General features: G+C 41.5%; 1 protein-coding gene across 4 annotated transcripts in view; it reads left to right on the top strand.

Annotated features, from left to right (window-relative positions):
* Nucleotides 1-24,083, top strand: part of RAPH1 (Ras association (RalGDS/AF-6) and pleckstrin homology domains 1) — an 87,044-nt gene extending 62,961 nt beyond the window's left edge. For 2 of the 4 annotated variants that reach the window (XM_054173616.1, XM_054173629.1), the window contains 10 exons: nucleotides 3,439-3,516; nucleotides 5,227-5,386; nucleotides 5,529-5,650; nucleotides 7,286-7,351; nucleotides 8,742-8,885; nucleotides 10,075-10,185; nucleotides 14,540-14,638; nucleotides 15,214-15,334; nucleotides 16,868-17,010; nucleotides 20,612-24,083. In XM_054173616.1, the coding sequence (XP_054029591.1) occupies nucleotides 3,439-3,516; nucleotides 5,227-5,386; nucleotides 5,529-5,650; nucleotides 7,286-7,351; nucleotides 8,742-8,885; nucleotides 10,075-10,185; nucleotides 14,540-14,638; nucleotides 15,214-15,334; nucleotides 16,868-17,010; nucleotides 20,612-22,582 (3,015 nt within the window). In that variant the 3' untranslated portion in view covers nucleotides 22,583-24,083. The remainder of the gene's footprint in view (nucleotides 1-3,438; nucleotides 3,517-5,226; nucleotides 5,387-5,528; nucleotides 5,651-7,285; nucleotides 7,352-8,741; nucleotides 8,886-10,074; nucleotides 10,186-14,539; nucleotides 14,639-15,213; nucleotides 15,335-16,867; nucleotides 17,011-20,611) is intronic. The other 2 variants (XM_054173638.1, XM_054173622.1) reach the window with 1 other exon arrangement.
* The last annotated feature ends 417 nt before the right edge of the window (nucleotides 24,084-24,500 follow it).

Raw genomic sequence — 24,500 nt, forward strand, 5'->3', positions numbered from 1 at the left:
GATCTGCTGGCTCCCTTTCTTGATTTCCTGCCTGTTGGGATGCTCTGATCTTGAGCTTGGTGCTTAAATGTTAACCAACTATTTTGGGCCCCTTTGCCTTCTGTTCCTGTTCCATGGGATTTCCCCTAGCAATTGCTTGAAAAGGCCAAAGTTGGGCCTGCTGAAGCTCAGGGTTGTGAATCCTGCACAAGATCCTGAATTCCACCATTATGGTTGCTGCAGCCAAGGCTGCCCTTAACCTTCGCCACTTCAACCAGACCCTCCTTGTTAGAAAGTATGAGATCCAGCAGCGCACCTCTCCTAGTTGACTTGTCCACCATTTGCATCAAGAAGTTACCATCAATGCATGTCTGTCTGCTGTGTCCATTTTCAGCCAGATCAGCTTTCTGACTGAAGTGTCTGCTCTAACTGAGAAGTGATGCTGTGCAAGGTGTACCAGCCATAGCAGGGAGTTACAGAGGTAGATGCCACTTGTGAAAGCACAGCCTAGGCAACAGTCCTGCCATTGATGTGCAGGTTTATGGCAACCTACCTCGCACCGCTATTACTAGGATTTTCTAGCAAAGGGGAAATAAATACCTAAGTCAAATGTGATGAGGCTGTGTGCTCTGGCCTTGCTAGTTTGTAGTGCTGAACAGTTTACAGTTGCAGTCAGATACTTTTGCCACCTGTCACCTTTCTTGGTGTGGGATAAAAAATGTTGCACTTAGTACAAGCTGATACTCTGTGCTATTGATCAGTTGTCCTGGTTCCATGTATGGAAGAGGAGGGAGCCTGTGTTTATGCCCGAGTGCAGTTTTGGGATGGCTTTGATGGGAAGGATATGTGGGTGACTGTTTACTTGGGCCATTAGGAGATAAATAGAAAAAAATAGTGAGTTTTGAAGAATTACATGCTTAATAAATTCATCAAAATAGACATTTCTTCTTCTGGCTTCAGTGGAACATCATTCTTCTTACCAGCATGATGCAGCAGTGGCATTAGTCCTGACTATAAAGCAAGCCTTGAATAATTTACAGTCCTTGACTACTATCTGCTTCCTAATTACTACTGTTACTAGAGTTAAAAATTAGAAAATATAATTAGAAAATACAAAAAATTGCTAGAATTAGAAATTTCTAAGTCTTGATTCCATCTGTGCAGTTTCCATGAGTAGATTCAGACCTCTTATAATACATTGTTGCAGAATGAAACCAGTTTGTATTTTTTAAATCATGGTTCTTTTGGTTTGTTTCGTTACATTTAAGCTGACTTTGTTAAACTCTAGTCTAAAGTAAAAGAAATTCTAATTTCTGGACCCACCTAAAACTTGAGTGGGAAATGAAAATTGACTGGTAGGCAATAATAATGAATCCTTGAAGTCTTTATTTTAAAAAGCATTTTAGGGAATGGTGTATTTTAAACTTTGAGATAATAAAGATATTCGAGCTGTGTTAGCTCAAGTATATGAGAGGCCCTCGGCTGATGCCTTGTTACCTGCTGTCTTGCTGCTGCCCATCTCTGTGTGCTACAGTTGTGAAGTGCTGCTGCCAGGGTTTGCTGTAGAGAGTTGCATTGCACAGGTGTACAGTGAAATGGGGCAGAAAATTGTGTGTCTTACTTTAGTGAAGAGCAAACCCAAATGTGCTGTCAACCTTTGTACAGCAATAAAGGTTTATGGCTGGGTTAATAAGCGGCTTTTTGAAACTATAAATTACAGTTTCTTCATCTGTAGAATAAAATCTTCTGTTCTTGCTGATTTCATAATGTGCAGATGCATATAATCACTTTTAGAAACTTGTAAGTATTTGAAGCCTTGATTTTTAGTAATAATTTATTTCTGAAAATGGAACAGTTATTGCTGAGGAAGAGTATTTTAGAGTTCTGAAATATGTAAATGGTTCTAGGCATCATGGCACTGTTTGTTTTTAATACAATGCTAATGTGGTTTAACCTAAGTTATATGACACTGTCTTTATAGCACATAAAAAGTCATAGTTCCCTGTAGATTAATAAAACCTAGGTAACCTTCCTAGGTAATTGAGTTCCAAGAGAACGTTTCAAGCACACTTTATTTCTGCTCATGTCAACTTACTGGTTCATTTTATTGGAAAGAATTGTGTACTCACAAGGCAGCCTATTGTCTTGTCTAGCTGATGATTTTTCCAGTGCGTGGTATGGTCACAGGTGTGAGGGAGCAAAACCTCTGGAGCACAATAAATGGCACAGGGAATGGCCTTCAGCAGTTGATAGGAATATCAGCAATTCACTGAGAAGTGGAAAACTGGAGTTCTGTGTATTTCAGGGTAGCTGAATCTTTTACAAGAAGGGCAGCCATCTAAACACATAGTAAAGAAGCCATGAATTACATCATACAGAAAAGCAATTCATAACAAAATGTATGTGGCATGCTGAGTGCTGTTGTGGTGCACTGTGCTACTTCTGACCAGAGAAGAATCTCAATTTTTCTTTTCTAAGCAGATTTAATATTTTGTAGGGGGAGGTATATGCTTATTTAGTATGTGTGTTGTTCTAGAGTTTTAAGATCATCATTATACTTTCAGATATTAGCTGCAATGAACATGCACAATTTAAGATTTCTCAAATGTAAAACCTGCCTATGGCATCTTGAAAAAGAATAGTTACTTGGTTATCTGCTTATTTGAAATCCACTTTCAGCAGAAATACCAGTATCCAGAAATTAAAAATTAGTGTTGCTAGTCTTACTGTATAAAGACTTCTTTAGCATCAACAGATTGAAATGATCTGAATTTTTAATGCATCTCCAGTTGTAACAAAAATAGATTATTTAAAAGAACATCAAAGGAAAGAATCCTTGCTTGCTTTGTGTCTTAAAATACTTTAAGCAAGAAATGCAGCCTGCATTTAGTAAAGATAAAGGGAATGTTCAAGCTGCTTACTTATTGCAAAGGGATTTAATAGTTTAAAATCTTCCAACCGACACATTCAGCGTGGAATCCTATTTACAGGATTTGTTTTCCAGACTTTGTGTACTGTTAAATTCTGATATTTCTTGGTGTGCTGTTTGTGTTGATCAACCAAAAATCTGTGGGGTGTACTCAGCTATACACTCTTGTTGAATATGTGCTGTCCATACTTACGACTGGAACTGCCTGATATGCTAAAATGTTTTCTAGCAATGAACAAAGCTACTTACAATGTGGAAGAGTAAAGAAATGCCAAATGTATGTTTACAAAATGCATACATCCTGTATGTTCTATTGGAGATGATGGCAGTTTTATTTTTAAGTGAGATGTACAGTAACCCTTTGTCTTTAAAATTAATAATCTTCATCATCACTAAGAAATAGTTGAGGATTTATAGGTGGTAGGTAAGTCAGCATTTCATTTCATGCTTAAAAGCATGGCAGCCTGAAAATTCACTAAAACCAGTCTGAAGTTTGTGTTAACTGGAATTCTGTGTGTTGTGTGCCCTAGGAGGAGCAGGCTGCTAAACTCAAGGCTGAGAAGATTAGGGTTGCATTAGAGAAGATTAAAGAGGCACAAGTGAAGAAGGTAAGTTCTTTAGATTGCTTTATAAGATCTTTATTTTATACTTCTTCACCTGCAAAATGAATGCAAAATCATTCTCATTTGTGCCTATTGTCCTTAAGTTATCCTGGATAGGAAGACATTGATGTTCTGATCTTGAGTGGTGTGGCAATTTACGTCCTCATCTAAACTGGGCCTAAACAACAACATCCTAGCATATAGAAAGAACTACATGATGTTTTTCTTAAGGAATAGCTGTTTTTGCAGCTATAGGACACGGAGAAGACTTTGCCAACTTCAACTCAGACCTGAAATGAACGTCCAAACTCTTGAGATTGTCTTTGTGTATTAAGCAGTCAAAAATTTCAAATTTGGGTCTGTTTTCTTTACTGACCCATTCCCATTATGCATAGCACAATTTTGTAGTAATAAATGGATTTCTAGCATTGCAGACTATAGACAGGGGTTATCAAGTGGAGGTGGTCTACTGACACCACTTGATGCATTATCAAAGAGTATATTCTTCTGTTAAATGTGGAGTTTTTCAGTGGCTTAAAATTCCTTTTACTTTTAGCATTTACATAGCATATCATATCCTGGCTGGAAGATGGGAATTAAGAAGCCAACCAGTGTACAACAACTAGTACATGGTAACATCTCCAGCTGAACAGGGTGTAAAAAAGAAAGCGTAATGATTGTCAAGAAGAATCTGTTGTCTTAATTCTTTATGATTGGTTAAAAAAGGAGGGTGCTTCCCCCCACCCTCCCGACAGTGACCTCCTTAAAGTGCCTAAAAAAGTCATTCTGTTTTAAAAGCAGATTTCTTTTGTTACTTAATACTAAATACTGCCCAGGAAAAGATGGTTTAGTAGAGGTCTATCGTTTGCATAAGCAGTGTCTTTAGGAAATGGGAAGGAAGGGGGAAAGAAAGCTTGAATTATAAATCTGAAAAATTCTGATTCTGTATAAGGTTGTGCAGAACTCTCTATGTTTATTCTGTCTATACATGTGAGAAAAATTGTCACAAAGACCCTTTGTTAAATGAACAGAACACTTTAGCAGGAGTGGTTTGGGTTTTGGTTTTTTCTTTCCCCTCTTTAACACATAACTAAAGCGTGTTGCCATTGTATTTGGAGTGCCTTTATATTTACTCTCTAATACTAAAGCAGACCAGTATCTTGTTAAGAGTCAGTGATACAGGTGTCTGAGAGGGAGTGTTTTGATTGTACTTAATATTTCACACTATTTTAACAAAATCTCAGAAAAATAAACAAGATCTTTAAAACTTTTTAGCCTGGAGAGGAGGAGGCTCAGGGGAGACCTTATTGCTCTCTACAGCTACCTGAAGGGAGGTTGTGGACAGGCAGAGGTCAGTCTCTTCTCCCAGGCAACCAGCACCAGAACAAGAGGACACAGTCTCAAGCTGCACCGGGGGAGGTTTAGGCTGGAGATTAGGAAGAAATTCTACACAGAGGGAGTGATTGCCCATTGGAATGGGCTCCCTGGGGAGGTGGTGGAGTCACCATCATTGGAGGTGTTTAGGAGGAGACTTGATAGGGTACTTGGTTGCATGGTTCGTTGATTAGATGGGTTGGATAATAGGTTGGACATGATGATCTTGAAGGTCTCTTCCAACCTGGTCTGGTCTATTCTATTCTATTCTAAAACTATAGTTCTATTTGAAATGTGGGAAATTAATCCTACTTCTTGTTTCCTTAATTTTCTCCTTAATAGTTGGTGATCAGAGTCCATATGTCTGATGACAGCTCAAAAACAATGATGGTGGATGAGAGACAGACAGTGAGACAAGTATTAGACAATCTGATGGACAAATCGCATTGTGGATACAGTTTGGACTGGTCATTGGTGGAAACCATCTCTGAATTGCAAATGGGTGAGTAATAATTATAAATGTTTGTAACCCTTGCCTACTGATACAATTGTCTGTAGCTGTCCTCTGAATTATGACTGCAGAGAAGTTTCTCTCAGGAAATGTGACAAAGTGAGATCTATTTTCTGTCTTATTATTGCTGCAGAGAGGATCTTTGAAGATCATGAAAATTTAGTTGAAAATCTTCTGAACTGGACAAGAGACAGTCAGAACAAACTAATGTTTGTGGAGCGCATAGAGAAGTACGCGCTGTTCAAGAATCCCCAGGTGAGGCTGAGAGTCACCTGTGTGCATCCACCTCTGTGTGCCTGGTGCAATTTCTTACTTTGGTAGCATTCATTTCCATACTTTTGTTTTGATACTTGTGTATGTATTAAAATGCCAGGCAACTTTACATTTTGGGACTGTGTACATCCACATTGTGGTTGGCCAGAAATCGAGTCCCTAGCAGGAAACCATGAGATAAAGCAATCTGTTTGCTAATGTGTTTGTGGGTAATTTTAATGGAGATGAAGGCAAGCAGTTGCATGGCATTTACACCAACACCTAGTGCAGTTCAAATATGTAAATTATGCAAGAAAGGTGCTGTCAGGTATTGCTAACAGCTGTGCCTCTCCACTCTGCATTCTGACGGAGCTGACAAGAAGGGAAAGAGAAAAACTAAGAGAATAGCTACTCCATAGTCAAATGGCAAGGGAAGAGAACATGTGTCCTCCCCCTGTGTAAGCTGGGACCTTTCTCTATTCACTTGTGTCTCTGCTTCCCCAACTATGAAAACAAAGGCCCCTTTTGTCTCTCAAATAGCTTCTAAGGCCTCATACCTACAGATTTGGTATCTGGGAGCATTTCAGTGGAGTAAAAGAAACAGAAAAGGAGAAGGTTGCTCTTTGAAGAATTTGAATTGAAGAGAACGGGATTTGATACCACTTAACCTCTCTCCTAAGTCTTACCTAATTGTACTGTCTTTTGGGGTCATCGATTTTTATAGCTGTGTGGCCTCTCTTAGGTAATTTCTTGGATTTAAAGTGAGTATCAGTTTAGCTTGCTTACCCTTTGGGACATCATCAGTGCCCTTGATGTATTATTGTTGAAAAACAGGTCTTACTCAAGTGTTTTGCAATGAAGTAGCAAAACTTGCAATTCTTTTTAAAAGCATGTAGTTGATAACATTTACTGTTAGTACACGTGGCAGGCACTGTTAACAAGAATGAGGTACCAGCATAAACTAGATACTTCTCCTTCCTTTAGAACATTGAACTGGGTACACTTTGTGAATGTTGGGGTTTTTCCAGTATAAGATCTAGAGGAAGAGGAAGATTTCACTGTCCCAGTCCTTTCCAAGCTGAAGACAACTGCAGAACTCCTTATTAAAATAAGATACAGTACCTATGCATAATTAAATTCCTTTTAAGAAGTCTCCTTGTCTGTGTTCAACAATTCTTTATGAAAATTCCTTTATTCAGCAAAACTGCCAGGTCAAGGCAGAAAGGAGTATGTTCCTCTTGTGTGCACTGCTTTTAACACATAAAAGGAAGGCATTAAGCAACAAATTCAAAGGTACTGGGGGTTTTCATGTTTTTGTCATAAGATTTTTCAGTACATAGTGTTTTTATTTCTGGATGCAACGTATCAGGCAGCTCTTTGTTTTGTGGAAAGAAAGACAGGAAAATTTTGTTAAGAGCCTGGAAAACATTGTTGAGAGCCTGTTACTTAAGAGTATGGACAGATGTTTCTGGAAAAGATGGTTATGACTTAGTTCCATGTATTATTTAGTAGTTTGACAAGATAGTTTGGACTACAGAGTTTTGTTCAGTTAATGGTGTCTTTCTTACTGCTACAGGAAGGTAAATGTTATTTGATTTCAAAATGCCCTTAGAAATGTTAAGCTTTCTTTTGTTACAGAACTATCTTCTAGGGAAGAAAGAAACCTCTGAAATGGCAGACAGAAATAAAGAGGTGCTTCTGGAGGTAAGACTGACAAAACAAAAAGGGCATAGAGGTCGTGTCAGAGCTTGAAGCTAAACTCCAGAAAGTTGTGGTGATTTGAATTGATGGATGGAGTTGGATGTAGTTTGGGAGTGGAATGTGTTACGTCTGAGGCAAATGACTAATTTAATGTTACCAGATGCTTCAGATATGATCAGTTAATAAAACCATGTCATTTTGTTTAATACCTAAAATACTATACATAGTGATCATCAGTATGAGGTGGCTATGGCTAAATACAGTTGACATGTGAAGAACTGTCGCCTGGTTTTTTGACCTGTGGGGATAAGAGATTTTGTTTGGTTTTTTTACTAGCGCTTTCCAAATTGTTACTCTCTACCAAATCCTACAGCACTGGTTTAGTGACTGCTTTATGTAAATATTTCAAATTTTGCTAGTAAGCAGAGTAGTTAAAAATTGTTTCAACTACATTTCAAAATAAACAACCAAATATTTTACAAAATGAGTGATGGAAAGGAAAGTCAGTTAGTATTGAACACATGAAATAGTTCACAGAACTAAGGACAATGGGGGGAAAACTGTGTACAGTTGTTTTCTGTGTACAATAAACAGCTTGCATAAGCTGAGAACTGAACAGTTTTGTGATGCTTTTTGTAAAGACAAACCCATGCTGAAGTGTCATAGTCTCTACTTCATTTCCAGAATAATGGTTATGATTTCAGTAGTTACACAAAATAAATATTTGGGGTGTTTAATTTTGGATTATACTTAATGCAGTTTAGCTTTGACGTAGCATACACACACTCAATATATTATTAATACAGGTTTTAGAAAGCAATCATGTGAATACTGTGGATCAAAAAGAAGCTTGAAGCCATGACATGCAGAGGGTTGTAATTCTGTCTAAATCGTCCTATCTTGTAGGATTACTCCTAAATCTGCATATTAATCTGGAGCCGATTTTAAAGCATTTATTTTCCTCTGTTAGCCTTTTTATAAATAGAACACTAACAAAGGTTGATGTGTAGGCAGTTAGTAGCAAAAAAGTACACGTGGAATGAATTACAGCTGTATCATTAGATTGTCTGTTTACTTAGGCTTATAAGGCTATGTCTGTAAGGTGGCTGTGTTGCTTTTAGGCCAGTAAAGCCATTGGGGGATCTATTACTGGTGAGCAGTGGTTAGAAAATCCTTACAGTTGCAGCTAATACTGTGTTTGTCTGAATTACCTTACAGCTTCTACAATAAATCTAACTCATATCATTGCATGAAAAAAAAAAAAGAGCTTGTCCCTGTTTTGTATGCATTCCACAGATAAGGAGTTTTAGAGTTGGAGTTGTTCAAAACAAGCCTCTGCATGCTGGATGTTCTGTCTCTTTCTCTCTTATCAAACCACTGTATCTATCGGCAGGAATGTTTCTGTGGAAGTTCTGTAACTGTGCCAGAGATTGAGGGGGTTTTGTGGCTGAAAGAGGATGGTAAGAAGTCTTGGAAGAAACGTTACTTTCTTCTTCGAGCTTCTGGAATCTACTATGTCCCTAAAGGGAAGGCAAAGGTATGGTGTGTTAAAGAATTTCCCTGAATTGTTTGTTGCAGGTAAATCACTCTTACTGCACAAGAGTCTGCCTTCAATTTTGGCTTAGCTGTGCCTTGCCTAGTGCCATGTCCCTTAATTCAAAGGGCAGCTTTATAATGCAAACATTGTGTAATTTACTGTGGTAGCACTTGTTGTGAAAGGTATAACCTCAGATTTAAAATGTAAGAAGACAAGAGTATGCTTTTTGAGTGAGCATGGGCCTGGGTGTTCAGAAACACTTGAGGAAAAGCAATTGATGGAGTTAAGAGGCTGACTTTTCCTAAACAGAATTTAGGTAAGGACCAGATTGCACTACAAATGCCAATCATAAAGTATCAGACCAACTCCACGAGCAGTTTGCATAATTTCATCAATTACATAAAAACCATTCTTTTCAGACCAGTTTGCACTTCCATTTTTTGCCAGTGGTCAATACAATACCATGTCTTCAGTGCCTTTTACTGATCTTCTGTATCAGTTAAGAAAAGTAAATAGAAAACTGCCACAAAAGCATTATAGTTTTAAGGCTGAGCTCTGAGTTCAAACTGTCCATGAATCAGTCAGTCTTCACAGCCTCAACTGATCCCCAGTACAGGAAGTCCACTTTCCACACAGCTGGCAATGAAGAGGAAATTGTCAGTGGATTAGCTCCCTTTAGAGCTGAATACATCTCAAATGTTCTTTCCACAGATTTTTGCTTCATTACAACAATCTATATACAAAGTAGCTTGTTGAAGCTTGTGCCCTACAATCACAGCCAAACGTCATTAGAATTTTGCTCTCAGTCCTGCTGGAATTTGGACACCTTGATTATTACCAAGATGAAATGTAACCAGCAGCTGTTAAAAAGTTCACAGTCAGCCAATACTATTTATTTTCTCCTGGTACTGACTCTGAATAAACATTAGTACTCGGATGTAAAATCTTAACGAAAGGCAAAATGCAGACAGAAAGCCAAACTGAATTTGGGAATGGAGATCCTGGTTTAAAATGAATGTATTTATCTCCTCCTTGTATTGGTAGTTTTCAAATCATACTGAAACTAATATTTTATGTTAAGTAGACCTTGTGTTAATATTAGACCTTAACACTGGACTGATTGTCAGTGCATGTGGGTTTTTTATGAAGCTGTTCTGTAAATGATGACTTTTCCTTTTGCAATTGCCAGGTCTCGCGGGATCTCGTGTGTTTCCTACAGCTAGATCATGTCAGTGTTTACTATGGGCAGGACTATCGGAACAAATACAAGGCCCCCACAGACTACTGCTTAGTGCTGAAGGTAACTTGTTAATTACAGTATCACAGTACAGTAGAGATTGGAAGGGACCTCCAGAGATCATTGGGTCCAACCCCTCTGCCAAAGCAGGATCACTTATGGTAGTCTGCCCAGGAATGCATCCAGATGGGTTTTGAATGTGTCCAGAGAAGGAGACTCCATAATTTCTCTGGGCAACCTGTTCCAGTGCTCTGTCACCCTCACTGTAAAGATGTTTCTCCTCATGTTGAGGTGAAATCTTCTATGTTCATGCTTGAACCCGTTGTTTCTTGTCTTATTATTGTGTACCACTGAAAAGAGCTTAGCCACCTCCACTTGAGACCCACCCCTCAGATAATTACATACACTGATCAGATCCCCTCTCAGTCTTCTCAGGACTAAACAGCCCCAGATCTCTCAGTCTCCCTTCATAGGGCAGGTGCTCAAGTCACCTAATCATCCTCATGGCTCTCCGTTGGATTCTCTCCAGCAGGTCCCTGTCTCTCTTGAACTGGGGAGCCCAAAACTGGACACAGTATTCCAGGTGTGGTCTCACCAGGGCAGAGTAGAGGGGGAGAAGAACCTCCCTAGACCTGGTGGACACACTTTTCTTGATGCACCCCATGATACCATTGGTTCTTTTGGCCACAAGGGCACATTGTTGTCCCATGGAGAACTTGCTGTCTACTAGAACTCCAAGGTCTCCATGGTTTTCTAAGTTTTCCTACTGAAAGGAGCCTGAAACATTTCCACACTAATACTAGTCCCTTATAATAACTACACTTCCTTGTAAGAGCCAGTTAACACAGTATTAATCTTGGGAGAGATTATAATTTAGAATACAATTCCCATATTAATATAACAATTGGGAACAGCTTCAGGGTGAATCTCTAAATTATCTTCATTCTGCATATGAGAAATCTAAATTACCTTAAGAAACAGTAGCAATGTGAAAGCTATCTTTAACTACATCTTCTGTGGAGGCGTAGTAAGCATCCTTTGGCAGAGCTACAGTAGAAGAAAGAGAAAATTCTTTGAGACTATTGCAGAGAGAAGAAATAGCTATGTATCACTTTCTTCCCCATCAAGCTGACAGTTTTCCTTCACCTGCCAGAAGATCCATGTGGAACTGAGAGGAGAGGGGAATGATGGGGAAGCTCACAGAGAGCAGTAGAGGAATGGCTTTAGTGTATTCATGTAGCACTCCAGGTTTCCCTAACCAGTGGCTTTTCTTTATAGGCTGCAGGAAAGGAAAAAAAAAAGGAAAAAAGTTTTTAAGGAAAACTTAAAAACTTTGAGAATGCTGCAGCAGTTGGCTATATCTTGTACACTCTTATACTTTATATAAGTCATGAGTTGTTTTCCATTTCCTTGAGTTCTTGTTTAGAAAGTGAAAAGTTAGTGAATAGTTGTTGCCTGTTCTCCCTGCTCCTTGTGACTTTGTAAACATTTTCATATTGCCCTGAATTCCAGACTGATGAGTCCAAATCTATTTAATTAATTGGTCAATCATACACTGAAACATGGCACCAAACTCTTTCTTTCTTCTTTGGTGACTCCATACTGTAGAACAGTTCAAATTCAGGAAGATAATAGCCCTTGAAACACTAACTTTAGGGAGTTGCCATCTTCTCAGAGTGTGAGCAGAAACTTTTGTTTTGGTTTTTTTTGGCCAAACCTGAGGGAAAGGGGATGCTGTAAAGGAAGAAGCTTGTGTGTATAAAGGTCATGTAGAAAAAACAGGGACAAAAAACCCCTGTGAGATTAATAATCTGAGTATTTCAAGTTATTTTAAATTGCATCAACTCATCTCCCTGTCTCTCTTTCCTCCCACGCTGTGTCAGAACGGTGTTAGTTCCTGCTGATACAGCTAGCTACAAAGCTATTTTGAAACAGGTTTTCACAGTATCTTCGCAGCAAGTAAATTGCCCTCATGGATTTGAAAACGGTGCAAGGAACAAGAGGTGGTTACTGTTGCAATTAGTTTTCCTTTTGACCTCTTACCTTCCCTGGTCTGTAGCTTGTGTGATGTTTCACACAACACTATATTAATGTGCCTGGAGAAGTGTGTGGCTGCCTGTACACTGTGTGAAAAAAAGGATTCTATTTTCCAATAGACAGGGCAAGTGCATTTGGGCTCACTGAGGTGCAGACACTGAATATCAAACAGGGGACAGGATTTTAAGGGAGAAAGTGGAACCTGAAAATGTTTTCTGTTTTTAGAGGTCATTAGCACAGGTAACTGAAGACAGATAAAAGCAAAAATGTCTGTGTTTGTAGGCATTTATAAGCTCCTTGAAGTAAATTGATTTCTTCTGCTTACGTGTCACGTTCTGTCCACATCATTTGGACAAGTTAATAGTGAGGTTTTTTTCAGACTTTTTGACCACAGAGTAAACTAAATTAAGTCTTAAGTAATTTGGTTTTTTAGAGCATTGATATTCTAAGCATAAGCATTGATATTCTAAGCATAGAGAGACGGATGTTGGTCTCTTCTCCCAGGCAGCCAGTACCAGAACAAGAGGACACAGTCTCAGGCTGCACCAGGGGAGGTTCAGGCTAGATGTTAGGAAAAAGTTCTATACAGAAAGAGTGATTGCCCATTGGAATGGGCTGCCTGGGGAGGTGGTAGAGTCACCATCACTGGAGGTTTTCAGAAGGAGACTTGATGGGGTGCTTGGTGCCGTGGGTTAGTTGTTTGGGTGGTGTTTGATTGGTTGATGGGTTGGACGCGGTGATCTTGAAGGTCTCTTCCAACCTGGTTTATTCTATGTATTCTATGTATTCTAAGTGAGGACACGAAAGTGTTAAACTCAAATTTGAATGTATCTGAATTGTCATTTTATTTAAGTAAATTAATGGGGTGCAGTTAGTTTGGTAAGAGACAGAGTGAAGGTACATTTCCAGCGTGGAACTTGTGAATAAGAAAATTGCTATATTAATCAGGATTGAGTTCTGCATTCCTGTTACATTGATGACCTATCTTAGTATCAGCTTATAGAAGCCATACAGCAGGTTTTTTAATGGAAGCTAACTTTTGTGCCACAAAAATAACTGAAGCTGAATATGCTTTTGGAGAGGTGAATGGTAAATACAAACCAAGTTCAGAATGGATTTGTCCTTACATGTTTGCCTCTTGTTTATTGTGAACCTTGCTGTGCAAGACAAGTGCTATGCTATTGTTGAATATAACATTTATACATGTGTTTATGATATTTGCTTCTTGGTTCTAAGTGTTTGATTTCTGTATTAGCCTTTTTTTTTAACAACTTCAGCAGAAAACTTGTTAGTGAAGTAACTGTGCTTCTATAGACTCTTGTTTGTTATACGACATGTAGGGGAAAGAAGCTGGCACTGGAAAATGAAAACAATTACCTACTGTCATAATGAAGTTAGTTACATATAGTCTGGTTGTGGAGATAAACATGTCCAGGGTAATTTTGAAAGAATTCATTTTTGGAACCCAGTAGGAGAAAATATTATGAAAAAAGATGAAAAGTTCTTTGATATAAGTTTCAGACAGTCTTCAGTAAAATCTAAATACCCACAGTCATCTAGCAAAACCGTGTCGCTGAACTGTGAACTAACAGAGGAAGATAGCAAGAACTTGAATATTCTGACTTAGCTTGACAGCTGAGAAAGACTGACAACCTCTACAGCATGGGCAGTTCCCTGAATAATCCATCCAGAAATATTTCTAGTGTCTGACTTCTGAAAACTGCATTTCTTTCTTGAGTGCTGAATTGAGAAATACAGTGTCTTTTTTTCTGTATGTGCTTGTGGGGCAGCAAGTATTTTAGGTAATAGCTCTCTTATCAGTGGGATGGGGACCATGAAACACTCTACAAACTGAAAATTAATTGTGCTTAACAGCGTGGCATTTGTGGAGTGTCTCACTCAAGCCGTACAAAAGCAGAGACCAATGTGTTTGTTTTTGTGTGAAAGGAAGGTGAAATCTCAGTTGTACTAACTCACCACCAGAGGAAGACATTGAGGAGTCTCTTCTGTTCATGAAACCCTGTTACATGCTGACACTGTTCTGACACTTAGTTTGACAGTGTAAAAATTTCTAAAGAGCCTTACAGATACAGAACACTAATGATAGGTGGAAGGTACAGCACTAAAATACTGAAAGATTCACCCTTTCTTAGTGTTTCAGACCTTAAATCAGTGCACACTGCACACATTGCCAGTCTGTGTGTGAAGCAATCCCCACTGCCACTTCCTGAAATACACTCAAACATTTTTAAGGAGGCTCAAATCCACACTGCTGAAAAGCTTCCAGCATTTTTTGTCTGTACAGACCTCCACAGATAAATGGCTTTCCTTGCATTTTGAGCCATGAAGATACTGATGAGGATTAACAATTTTTCTGCAGCATCCTCAGATCCAGAAGAAATCCCAGTATATCAAGTATCTTTGCTGTGATGATGTAAGAACTCTACACCAATGGATCAATGGCATTCGCATTGCTAAGGTAACCTCCCTAGGCAATCTTGTGCTGTTGTCATGAGTTGCCATTACCTGTTGGAAACCCTTTGCAGTTACTTGGCAAAATACATGTTACATCTAACTTGTTGCTTAGCTATTCTGAACATAAGCTGTACAGTCTTCATACATATTTCACTCCCTAGCATACTGTTAGGCTTTGTTGTGATAGTTCAGCAACTGAACCCTTTCTTCTTGTTTCTGCTGCACCTCTGTCAAGTGACAAGGTTCTAACTGACATTCTGGCAAGATTTTAGCCAGTTCCCTTACAGACTGTTAAAAAGAAGACTTATGGGGAAAAAAGAGAAACCAGAATTGTTTCTAAGATCCCCAGGTTGGCTTCACTTATTTGTTGCCCCATTTCTTGATTGATGATCTCTCTTCTAGCCAAAACAAACTGGTTTTCTTTCAGCAGTTCACCAATTGAAAAAAAACCCTTACCTGAGCTCTTTCACAGAGAGCCTGTTTTTACTGTCTGGAGTTAAAAAATGTCAAATAGAGAAGCCAGAGGTGGATCTTAACAGACCATATAGAGTTGTTAAATTTGCTTGTCATTTTGCTCAGTATGGGAAGCAACTGTACATGAACTATCAGGAAGCACTGAAGAGAACAGAATCAGCATATGACTGGACTTCCTTGTCTAGCTCCAGTATCAAGTCAGGATCCAGCTCATCTAGTTTGCCAGGTAATAATATGATCTGTCTCATAATACCTCATAATTAATTACCTTTTTTACCATCCACTATCTGGAGACCTCAGGAGAGACTATTGTTGGAAATGGTCTGTCTCTCCAAAGTCTTTTATGATATTTAATCTAAAACATAGACTATATATGTAACATATGTATGCAAAACCAGATAAAAACCTACCTCACTACACTACTTGCTGCAGTGTGTATTTGGAATATGTTGTGCTTTCTTTTATTCTGTTTGAAGAAAGAAATCAAATGCATGTTTTAATGATGCATATAGCCTGTGTACGTAGCTCTTAAACTGCTCCTGTTGACTGAAATTGGAAAGTATGAAACAGTCTCTGGCTAAAGGCAAGATCCAAACAATCTCTTTAGAGACAAACTTAGAAAATACTACTCCTGTTTCTGTGTCAAACTCTGTGTGCTTGCAGTGCTATGTTCCTGTTAATCTCTCAGCTGGAGTGGGACTGGCTTTTCATAGCACATAACAATTGAAACCCTGATGAGTGGTTTATATGGTCACATTTCACCCTTCAGAGCTGACTGACACTTTGCCTGGCAAGTTTCATTACTGGAAACAGGCTGTCGTGTGGCAGTGTTTTGTCCATCGCAGGTACAGGTCAGGAGGTAATGCTACTGAACTGGAAAGGTTCTGAAAGTAGCCTGTGAGGATGATCTGAGCAAATTCAGACTCACTGGGAAGGGACAATGTTTGTTCAGCTGTGTGGCACAGCTTGCCAGGTGTAGCAGTAAATTCTCAGTTACTGACAGCTTCTCTATCCAAGCTGGGTGTTTTTCTGATGGGGTTTCTTTTGTAGTGAGCTGCACCATAGCCCACCAGCCATGCACGTTCTGCCAGAACTGTAGACCAGCATGTGCTTAGATGCCTTTTTGTCTCCAAAACAGCTTGGGGACTACACAGAAAGCAGGTGCCAGGCTGGATAAATCAGTTTGGCAGTGGCTTCTGCTGTCTTTTAAAGATACCCTGTGCACCTAGAACATCATCTGTCCTTGGTAGGTGCAGGATGCACACAATTCCTTCTCTTCCCTTGAGGATGGGAGCAGATAGAATCAGGCTACTGCCTCAAATAGTGCAGTTTCCCTGTCCTCAGCCTATATCCAGCATCTAAGGTTGTGCTGGGAAGGAGTGCTAGAGAGAGCAGGCTGCATGCGTTGCATGAAATGGGGCTTCACCCAAAGTGCAGGAGCTGCTGGGTGTTTCCAAACCCATACAACTACAGTGTGTTTTTACGTTGAAGCTATCTGACAGGCTGTCATCTTTCTGGAGCCTCTGATTTGGTTAATACCAGGGATCAACTGCACAGCAGCAGCAGCCAGGATGTGAGCTAGAGCTTCTGCAGTAGTTAGGGGGAGCAATGTCCTGTGGTGGGATGAAATGTTTATCCCATGTTTATAAAATGTAATGTGACCAATTAATGCCACATAGAGTCACATTACAAGCACACAGAGTTCACTCGTATGCTCAGAAGCATTGTGCTAACTGTTTCTTGCCTTTCTTCCAAACAGAATCTCAATCAAATCATTCTAATCAGTCTGACAGTGGAGTTTCTGACACCCAGCCAGCTGGACACGTCCGTTCCCAAAGTATTGTCAGCTCCATGTTCTCCGAGGCCTGGAAACGAGGCACTCAACTGGAGGAATCCAGCAAGGTAACAAGAAGACTTTAGTTTGAGAACCAACACCCAACAAAATGTGAGAGAGACACCTGTCTCCAGTGAGATTTTTTCTCTTTTGTATTGTCAGTGACATCTACTGCTATATAACTGTTTTTTCAGGAATCACTTTTTCAGGGAATTCATCCCTGGAACCTTCTGGTTTTGTTTTATTTGTGTGCACAGAAGCCTTCCCTTCTTTGATGGTATTATACAGCCTTTCCCATAGAATCCTATTAACTGATGTTGAATAAAGACAAAATAAAGATCAGATGTTAACAAGTTTAATTAAATTCTTTCAGTAAGATCTCCTCCAGTTGACCAACCATATCTTTCCATCTGAAAGGTGCAAATAACCCAGACCTGAAGGCAGATACAGTTAGGAAGTACTTAATTGTTTTCTGTTATATTTGGTGGAAATGGAAACAGTAACTATAAACATGGTTAAAGCAGTACTAAAATTGAGGGCAGTTGTGAATTCAGGCAGATTTAGTGTCTTCTGTTGCTAGTGGAGAGTTACAAAAGATTTTAACCCATTGAAGCCTGGAGCTCGGGTCTGTTGTTGTTTGGTCTTCTGTCCTTTCTGTGGTGTTTGACTGGTGTGGTTCCTGGAGAATACTTCCAATCACAGCAGAGTTGGCTCTGGCAATTGCTCACTTAAATAAACCTCAGGAATTTTTACGTTATTTGGTTAAAACAATGTAAAAAAATAAACCACTCAGACTAATCCCTGGTAAGGGCCATCCATGTTTCAAAAGGTGTATTTCTGTTCCTCTTGTGGTGAATGGATTGCCATAAAACTCCACAGAATCCCAATGAAATGAACCCTGTAGAAGAATAACTTGAAGCCACGTTAAACAATGCTGACTAAATTGGTGACAGATTTCCTTTCAGGGAGACTACAGCATGTGCCGTACTCGTTGGGCCCAAGGAAGATATTAAACTGTGTGGCAAAAAGGAAACAGCAGCATTGAAAAAGTATATAATTTCCATGAGAAGTAGTAGCAGTTGCAGAGATACTGAGACATGCTGGTTTAGGCAGATTGATCTCCATACAGTTATTTGAGAGGTAGTTATTTCACAGTGCTTTGGTGACAGAGCTGGTTTAAGAAGTTCATATGGGCAGGTTGCTGCTAGTGGCAGAATTAATGAAGGCTTGTTGAGCATGCCCTTCTGCAGGGCAGCATGCTTTGGCTCAGCAGGGAGATGACAAGTAGTACTTGGCCAGTGACTAACTGCTCAACAAGTTCTGCCTGCTTTCCCCTCATTTAGCAAGTGCCAGTAACCTCGCAGCAATTTCTTGAAGTTAAAAACAAATATTGAGATTTCTAGCAGTTTGTCATAATTGACTGAAATTTACTTACCAATCCAAAAGCAGCTGCCACAGGAGAGGAGGTAGCAAGCAGTCCAATTGCAGAAGCTTGTTTTCGTAGTAAAACCAGCTAAACAAAAAAGCATAGATGTTTAAAAAAATAGATACTCTGTTTAATAGCATTTCTGAGCGTTTCAGATGGTCATGAAGCTGCACGTGCCAATAGGAACCGATAGCCAGCAATAAGGAATTTTTCAAGATATACAGAAAGACATCACATAGTTACAAGAACAAGCAAGGACAGTGATCTGTTTCAGGGTACTTCGTGAAGCAAAATATCACCGAACACATTTCTAGATGTGGTAATTTAATTCCATCCTCTGGAGGTGGGAGAGGCTCCCCCCGACATGCTCCCTAGCCTGCGAGTTTACTTTGCTCACTCTGAAAATGACTGGTGGTGAGAGAGACCATGAAAATTCTTCTCTGTTTCAAATACATCTAAGATCAAAAACCCCACGGTTCCCAAAATGCAGCTATTCCTATGTAGAAAGATTGCTGTTTGTCTAAAGAGTACTTTATTGTTGTGTTCACATTCTTCACAGCTGGGCAAGGGAGAGCTCATGATGCCTTATCTTGTTTGGTTTTGACCACGCTATTTCAAATGGGATGCTACAAACAGGCATCAAGCTGCGTGCTCGCTGTCTGTACTTTAAGTGACAAATTGAAGAGTTCTCCAAGGTCTTGCCATTCAGGGTCAGCTGTTTGGTTACACCTTGGTCTCCCTATCTGTTTTATGCCGCTTTTATTTTTCCTGTTGCCTTTTGCTATCTTAGGTGTCAAAAGTGAAGTTCAGCACAGCTAAGGTCAGCACACCCGCGGTGCCTTATACAGGGCACAATTAAGGTCAGGTGGTGCTCCTTAAAAATCCATTAACTTGAGTGATGGAGAGAATGGTAATTTACAGACTAACACCTGCAAGAGATCAAAATCTCTCCTGTTTTGTTATGTGGACACCTCGTTCTAGCTCCAGAACTGTTATACACTTGTCTTCCAGACCTAATGTGGCAGGTAGAAGCACACCCCATGTCTGTTGTAAATCACTGTTTGTTGTTTCTAATTCTTTTGGTGGTGTTCTGCACATAGAGGAACTCTGTGCACCTGTGTTTACAACAGAGCAATATGCAGACCTGCTCACACAGTGCAAATGAGCATAACTGGGCTAACCTGTGGTGAAGTATCTACTAATGAAGGATAGGTGCCCAGTGTGGCCAGTTGCCACCTTGGTGTCTCATTTCTAATGCATGTTTCTATGCTGTGCATTGTGACATTCTCGATTTGGCTTGTAGCCAAACCACTTTGTATTAGGAAGATGTTTATAAACTTAGTAATGCAATTATCTTTTTAACAGGAATGTAGGCTTACAGTTTGAGAGAAACAATTTAACTTGAGCAAAACCCAATAAGTAGATTAAAACATTGCCTGCTGCTTTCCCTTGACTACTTCCCAGATTTTCCTTGTCTTTCCTTTCTTTTTTTCCTGCCTAGTGTAATAGTTGCATGTGTAGCTTTTCCCTCCCAAACTAACTTTCTCTGGCAGATCTCTAAATATTTCCTTCTGGGAACATTTTCCTAGGAAACTCAGTTCTTGCTCTTTTTCCTCATTTTCTTTCCTTGCCAGACTTGGATATCAGAACATGTGGAATAGAAGGCTCTCAGCAGTATTCCTTCTTAGAGCTTGCTCTTCATGTGTTTTAGAGCAGTTCAGAGTTTCTGTATTTTGTAATGCCAGAGAGTAAGGCCTACCCAACACTCTGGGAGGCTGTGTATGGTTTCACTCTAGTCCTACTGAGCTGAGGATGTCTGCAGAGTCCTGTTCTGCATGATAGCTTCTGTCATGGCCTATGTTGCACTGGGGAGTGCTCTGGGTGACTAGTGCCCAGAGGAGGACCGGTGATTCTCACTGCATAACCCTGCCTGCCCCACAAAAGGGGCAAGGCTGGTGGTGTATTTTCTCCCTGATATTCAGCGTGGCTCCACTGATTCTTCCCAGCTCCTTTCCCTGTCTAGCCACTCAGGCTGCATAGTTGAGGCTTGTCACTGTATGGAATTGTCCCTCGCTGCATTGTTTTGCTAATACTTCCTGCATGCCGTAATCTGCCACTTATTTTTCAGTGACAGGCACATTTAGACCTTGACTTTATAATCTCTTTGTCTCTCTCTCTCTCTCCCTCCCTCCCTGTCTTTTTCTTTTTCTCCCTTTCCACTGTCACTAAAACTCTCTTCCCAGCAGGCCCGAACGGAGCCTGCAGGTCGGCCCTTCATGTCTGTAGCACCTCCCATATCCCCACAGACAAAAGTGGCAACCCCCTACACAGCATCGCAGCCGTCCCCCCCGCTTCCCCCCCCGCCGCCCCCTCCCCCACCACCCCCACCGCCCCCTCCCCCACCTCCACCCCCCCTCCCAAGCCAGGCCGCCCCATCTGCAGGCTCACCTGCCACCATGTTCGTCAAGTACAGCACCATCACGCGGCTGCAGAACGCTGCCCAGCACGGCAGCCCTTTTTCCAAAGCTCCTGCTGTACAGCAGGCCCCTGCACCCCCCCCGCCCTTGGGAAAGCCTCAGATACTGGTGCCCCCCAACGGGGTCATGCCCCCTCCCCCACCTCCCCCACCTCCCCCCACACCAGGCTCAGCCATGGCGCAACTGAAGCCAGCACCTTGTGCGCCTTCTGTGCCACAGTTCACACCTCCACCACCCCCCCCCAAAATCCATCAGGTTCAACCAAATGTAAGCCAGACCACTGCCACCTCATTGCCACCACCCCCACCTCCGGTGCCTGCACCACCACCGCCCCAGGCACCTCCAAAGCCTGTCATGGCAGCTCTTCCCTCACAGCCTAGTGGGAAGGCAGCATCACCAGGGGTCACACATGTCACGCCCCCTGTGCCAGCTCCCTTGCCTCTTGCAATAAAGAAACAACCAAGTGTCACCTCTCCCCAGGTGTCTCCACTGCCCCCAGCCCCTCCTGGCCCCACTCCCCCACCAACGTTCCCAAAACAGCAGAGTTTCTCTGTGAAGCCACCTCCATCACCTCAATCTCCAGTGCCATCAGTGGTGAAACAGATAGTTAACCAGTTCCCACCACCTCCCACTCCACCTGCCACTGAGCCCCAGCCTCTGAAACCCCTTCCACTGAGTGTGGCACCCCAGTCACCTCCAGCAGTAAAAGCAAAGCCCAAATGGCAGCCCACATCTGCTCCTTCACCAGATTTCCCACCTCCTCCACCAGAGAGCAGCTTAGTGTTTCCTCCTCCACCTCCTTCTCCAGCTTCCTCTGCAGGTTCTCCCCCAGCTGACAAATCAGGGTCTCCAGTCAAAAAGACCGGCAAGACATCGAGCCCCGGAGGGAAGAAACCACCTCCAACACCTCAGCGAAACTCCAGCATCAAGTCCACCAGCTCCACTGAGTACCATGAGTCCAAGCAACCTTCAGTGGACCGCCTTGTCAGCAAATTTGCACACCCACCAGAGCCATCAGGGTCTCCTTCCAAGGAGTCATCACCTCCTCCAGCTCCTCCAAAGCCAGGAAAGCTCAACCTTTCTGGGGTGAGCCTGCCTATTGTCCTTCCACAAGGAGGGATTCCAGCGAAGGCTCCTGCTCCAGGTGTGTCTGGGAAGGAACCTGTGGTTGAATTCCCTTCACCACCATCTGATTCAGACTTTCCACCACCACCACCTGACATAGATCTTCCTCCCCCGCCGGTTGAGATCCCGTCTGTGTTTTCAGGCAGTACCTCCCCAAAAGTTGCTGTTGTCAATCCCCAGCCTCAAGTGTGGTCAAAACCATCTGTGAAAAAAGCCCCACCGCCCACACGTCCCAAGCGTAACGACAGCACTCGACTGACACAGGTGGAGGTCGCAGAGCCAGCAGGGTCAGCTGGCCCTCAAGTGCCCACTTCACCCAAGTCCAGCCTTAGCGTTCAGCCGGGATTCCTGGCAGACCTCAACCGGACGCTGCAACGGAAATCCATCACCCGGCATGGCTCCCTCTCCTCCGCACGGATGTCCAGAACAGAGCCCACAGCCACCATGGACGACATGGCCCTGCCTCCACCTCCACCAGAGCTGCTGGCTGACCAGCAGAAGACAAGCAGCTTTGGGGGCAGTCATATATCTGGCTATGCAACATTACGGAGGGGGCCGCCCCCCACGCCTCCCAAGAGGGACCAAAACACTAAGCTGTCACGAGACTGGTAGTCGGTCCCTAGGGACTGGTGCTCTCTGTAACGTGTGAGCTGCTCCAGGATGGGCCAACCTGTGATCTTGTGCACTTGGAGAGAAGGTGGGGCATGTGGGTGATAGCCCCATCAAAAGGAGTGATCGCAAATCATAGCTAAGGCTAAATATAAAGACATTCCCCTTTCATGGCTAGGCCAAACATATTGGGGGCCTTGAAGGTGTTGATATTTTATTGGGAAAGGTGGGTAGAGAGGCGTTATCTGTTCAGTTTCTTTTACCCTTCACATGGATTGGACCAAACCCCCATTTTCTTACATTTTCTGCATTTAGGGGAGGGGGGGAGATAATTTTTTGTAGTGTCTGTCCACGTGAGCCATGTTTGTGCATGTAGTACAAGTGTAGGTATATAATATATTGTGATATATTTTGTCGCAATTAAGAGATAACCAGAATGTTTTTGTAGAGCTGTATTTATTGTTTCAGTTGCTGTATTATCTGGAATTGGACTCTGTAACTAGTCAAATCTTAACACAAAGATGAAGATGTAGGGGGCACTTTAAAGAAAGGAAGAAGAAAAACCAAACCAAACCAAACCACTCCCACAAACCTCTTGGCAGTTTGTAGTGGGTAACTGGTGCAGAGCTGAGATGTTCTGCTAGTAACTGTGCATTGTTCCATTGGTTGAAAGGGTGGAATGCAAGATACCAAAACATTCTGGTCATAATACTACTGAAGATGACTATGGTCTGAGGAAGAAAATAGATTTTATATATAGTGGGCTGAAGTGAAATATATTTATACTATAAAGAGCCTCCCCCTCCCTTCCAAATAGTTTTAAAATATGCATTGCTACAAATTATTTCAGAGTTATTTGTACATGCAGTAAGTAGGATAAATATGTATTATTCCAATCCATTATGCATTCTAACTTTAGAGTAGGCTCAGTTATTTGTTTCTGTGGCTCAAGATAATATATTTGTGTTAAGTCCTTCTGAAAGCTACCAGGACACCTGCAACTGATGCCAACCCACGAGGCTGACCCACACCAGTGCATCACTTGTATGTGATTCTGTCCCTGACTCAAAAGGTAGGTTTCTGTAGACAGTGCCGTGTTCTCGTACAAGCATAGGCAGTATACAGTCTCACCTTATCTGTGCCTGATAAGATGCATTATCTTGACAAAAACAAGTGTCTGGAAATACTTAAAGCATCATTTGTAAGTGTTCAAGAGGGGATTGGACGTGGTACTCGGTGCCATGGTTTAGTCATGAGGTCTGTGGTGACAGGTTGAACTTGATGATCTTTGAGGTCTCTTCCAACCTTGGTGAGTCTGTGAAGCTTTCTGTCTTGGAAAAAGATAAGGCAGTGGTAATTTCAGGCCAAGCACAGTAAGAATTCTCTCTTTTCGTTGACCTGCCAGAGACTGCGACCAGTGCATAAACTTGTTAATTACAAAGCTGCACCTTTAATTTTCACCTATTTTTTAGTGTTTACCTGTTAATTACAAAATCTAGCAGTCAGAAGATTGGGGGAGGGGGAATCAAGCTTGAGAGAAAAAAAAATTTTGCTAATAATGTAATGTACCTATATGAGTAGAAAATAGAGTTTAGTATTGGCTGGGTGTTTTGTTGCCACCAAGTGACAGTCTATCCCCAGATCAAGTACTGGAGTCCTTTCTCTTGTACCTCAGTAGCATGACTGTAGAGACCCACGTGTGCATTTGGGTGCTGTGCTAGGGTAGCACGGTTGGCCTAAGTAGTCTTGTCGCACATGTTCATTGCAAGGTACTGCCACACCACCTTGGGCAAGTAACCAAAACAGATGGACTATACCTACCCCAACTTCCCTCACTGCTGTGGGGATACTGTCAGGGCTCAGATGGCAAATGGTTTGCCCATTTGTTTACCTGTTCTCCGAGAGCAAATTTAAAATGCCT

The sequence above is a fragment of the Dryobates pubescens genome, chromosome 2, assembly GCF_014839835.1.
Source record: "Dryobates pubescens isolate bDryPub1 chromosome 2, bDryPub1.pri, whole genome shotgun sequence".
NCBI classification, from domain to species: Eukaryota; Metazoa; Chordata; class Aves; order Piciformes; family Picidae; genus Dryobates; species Dryobates pubescens.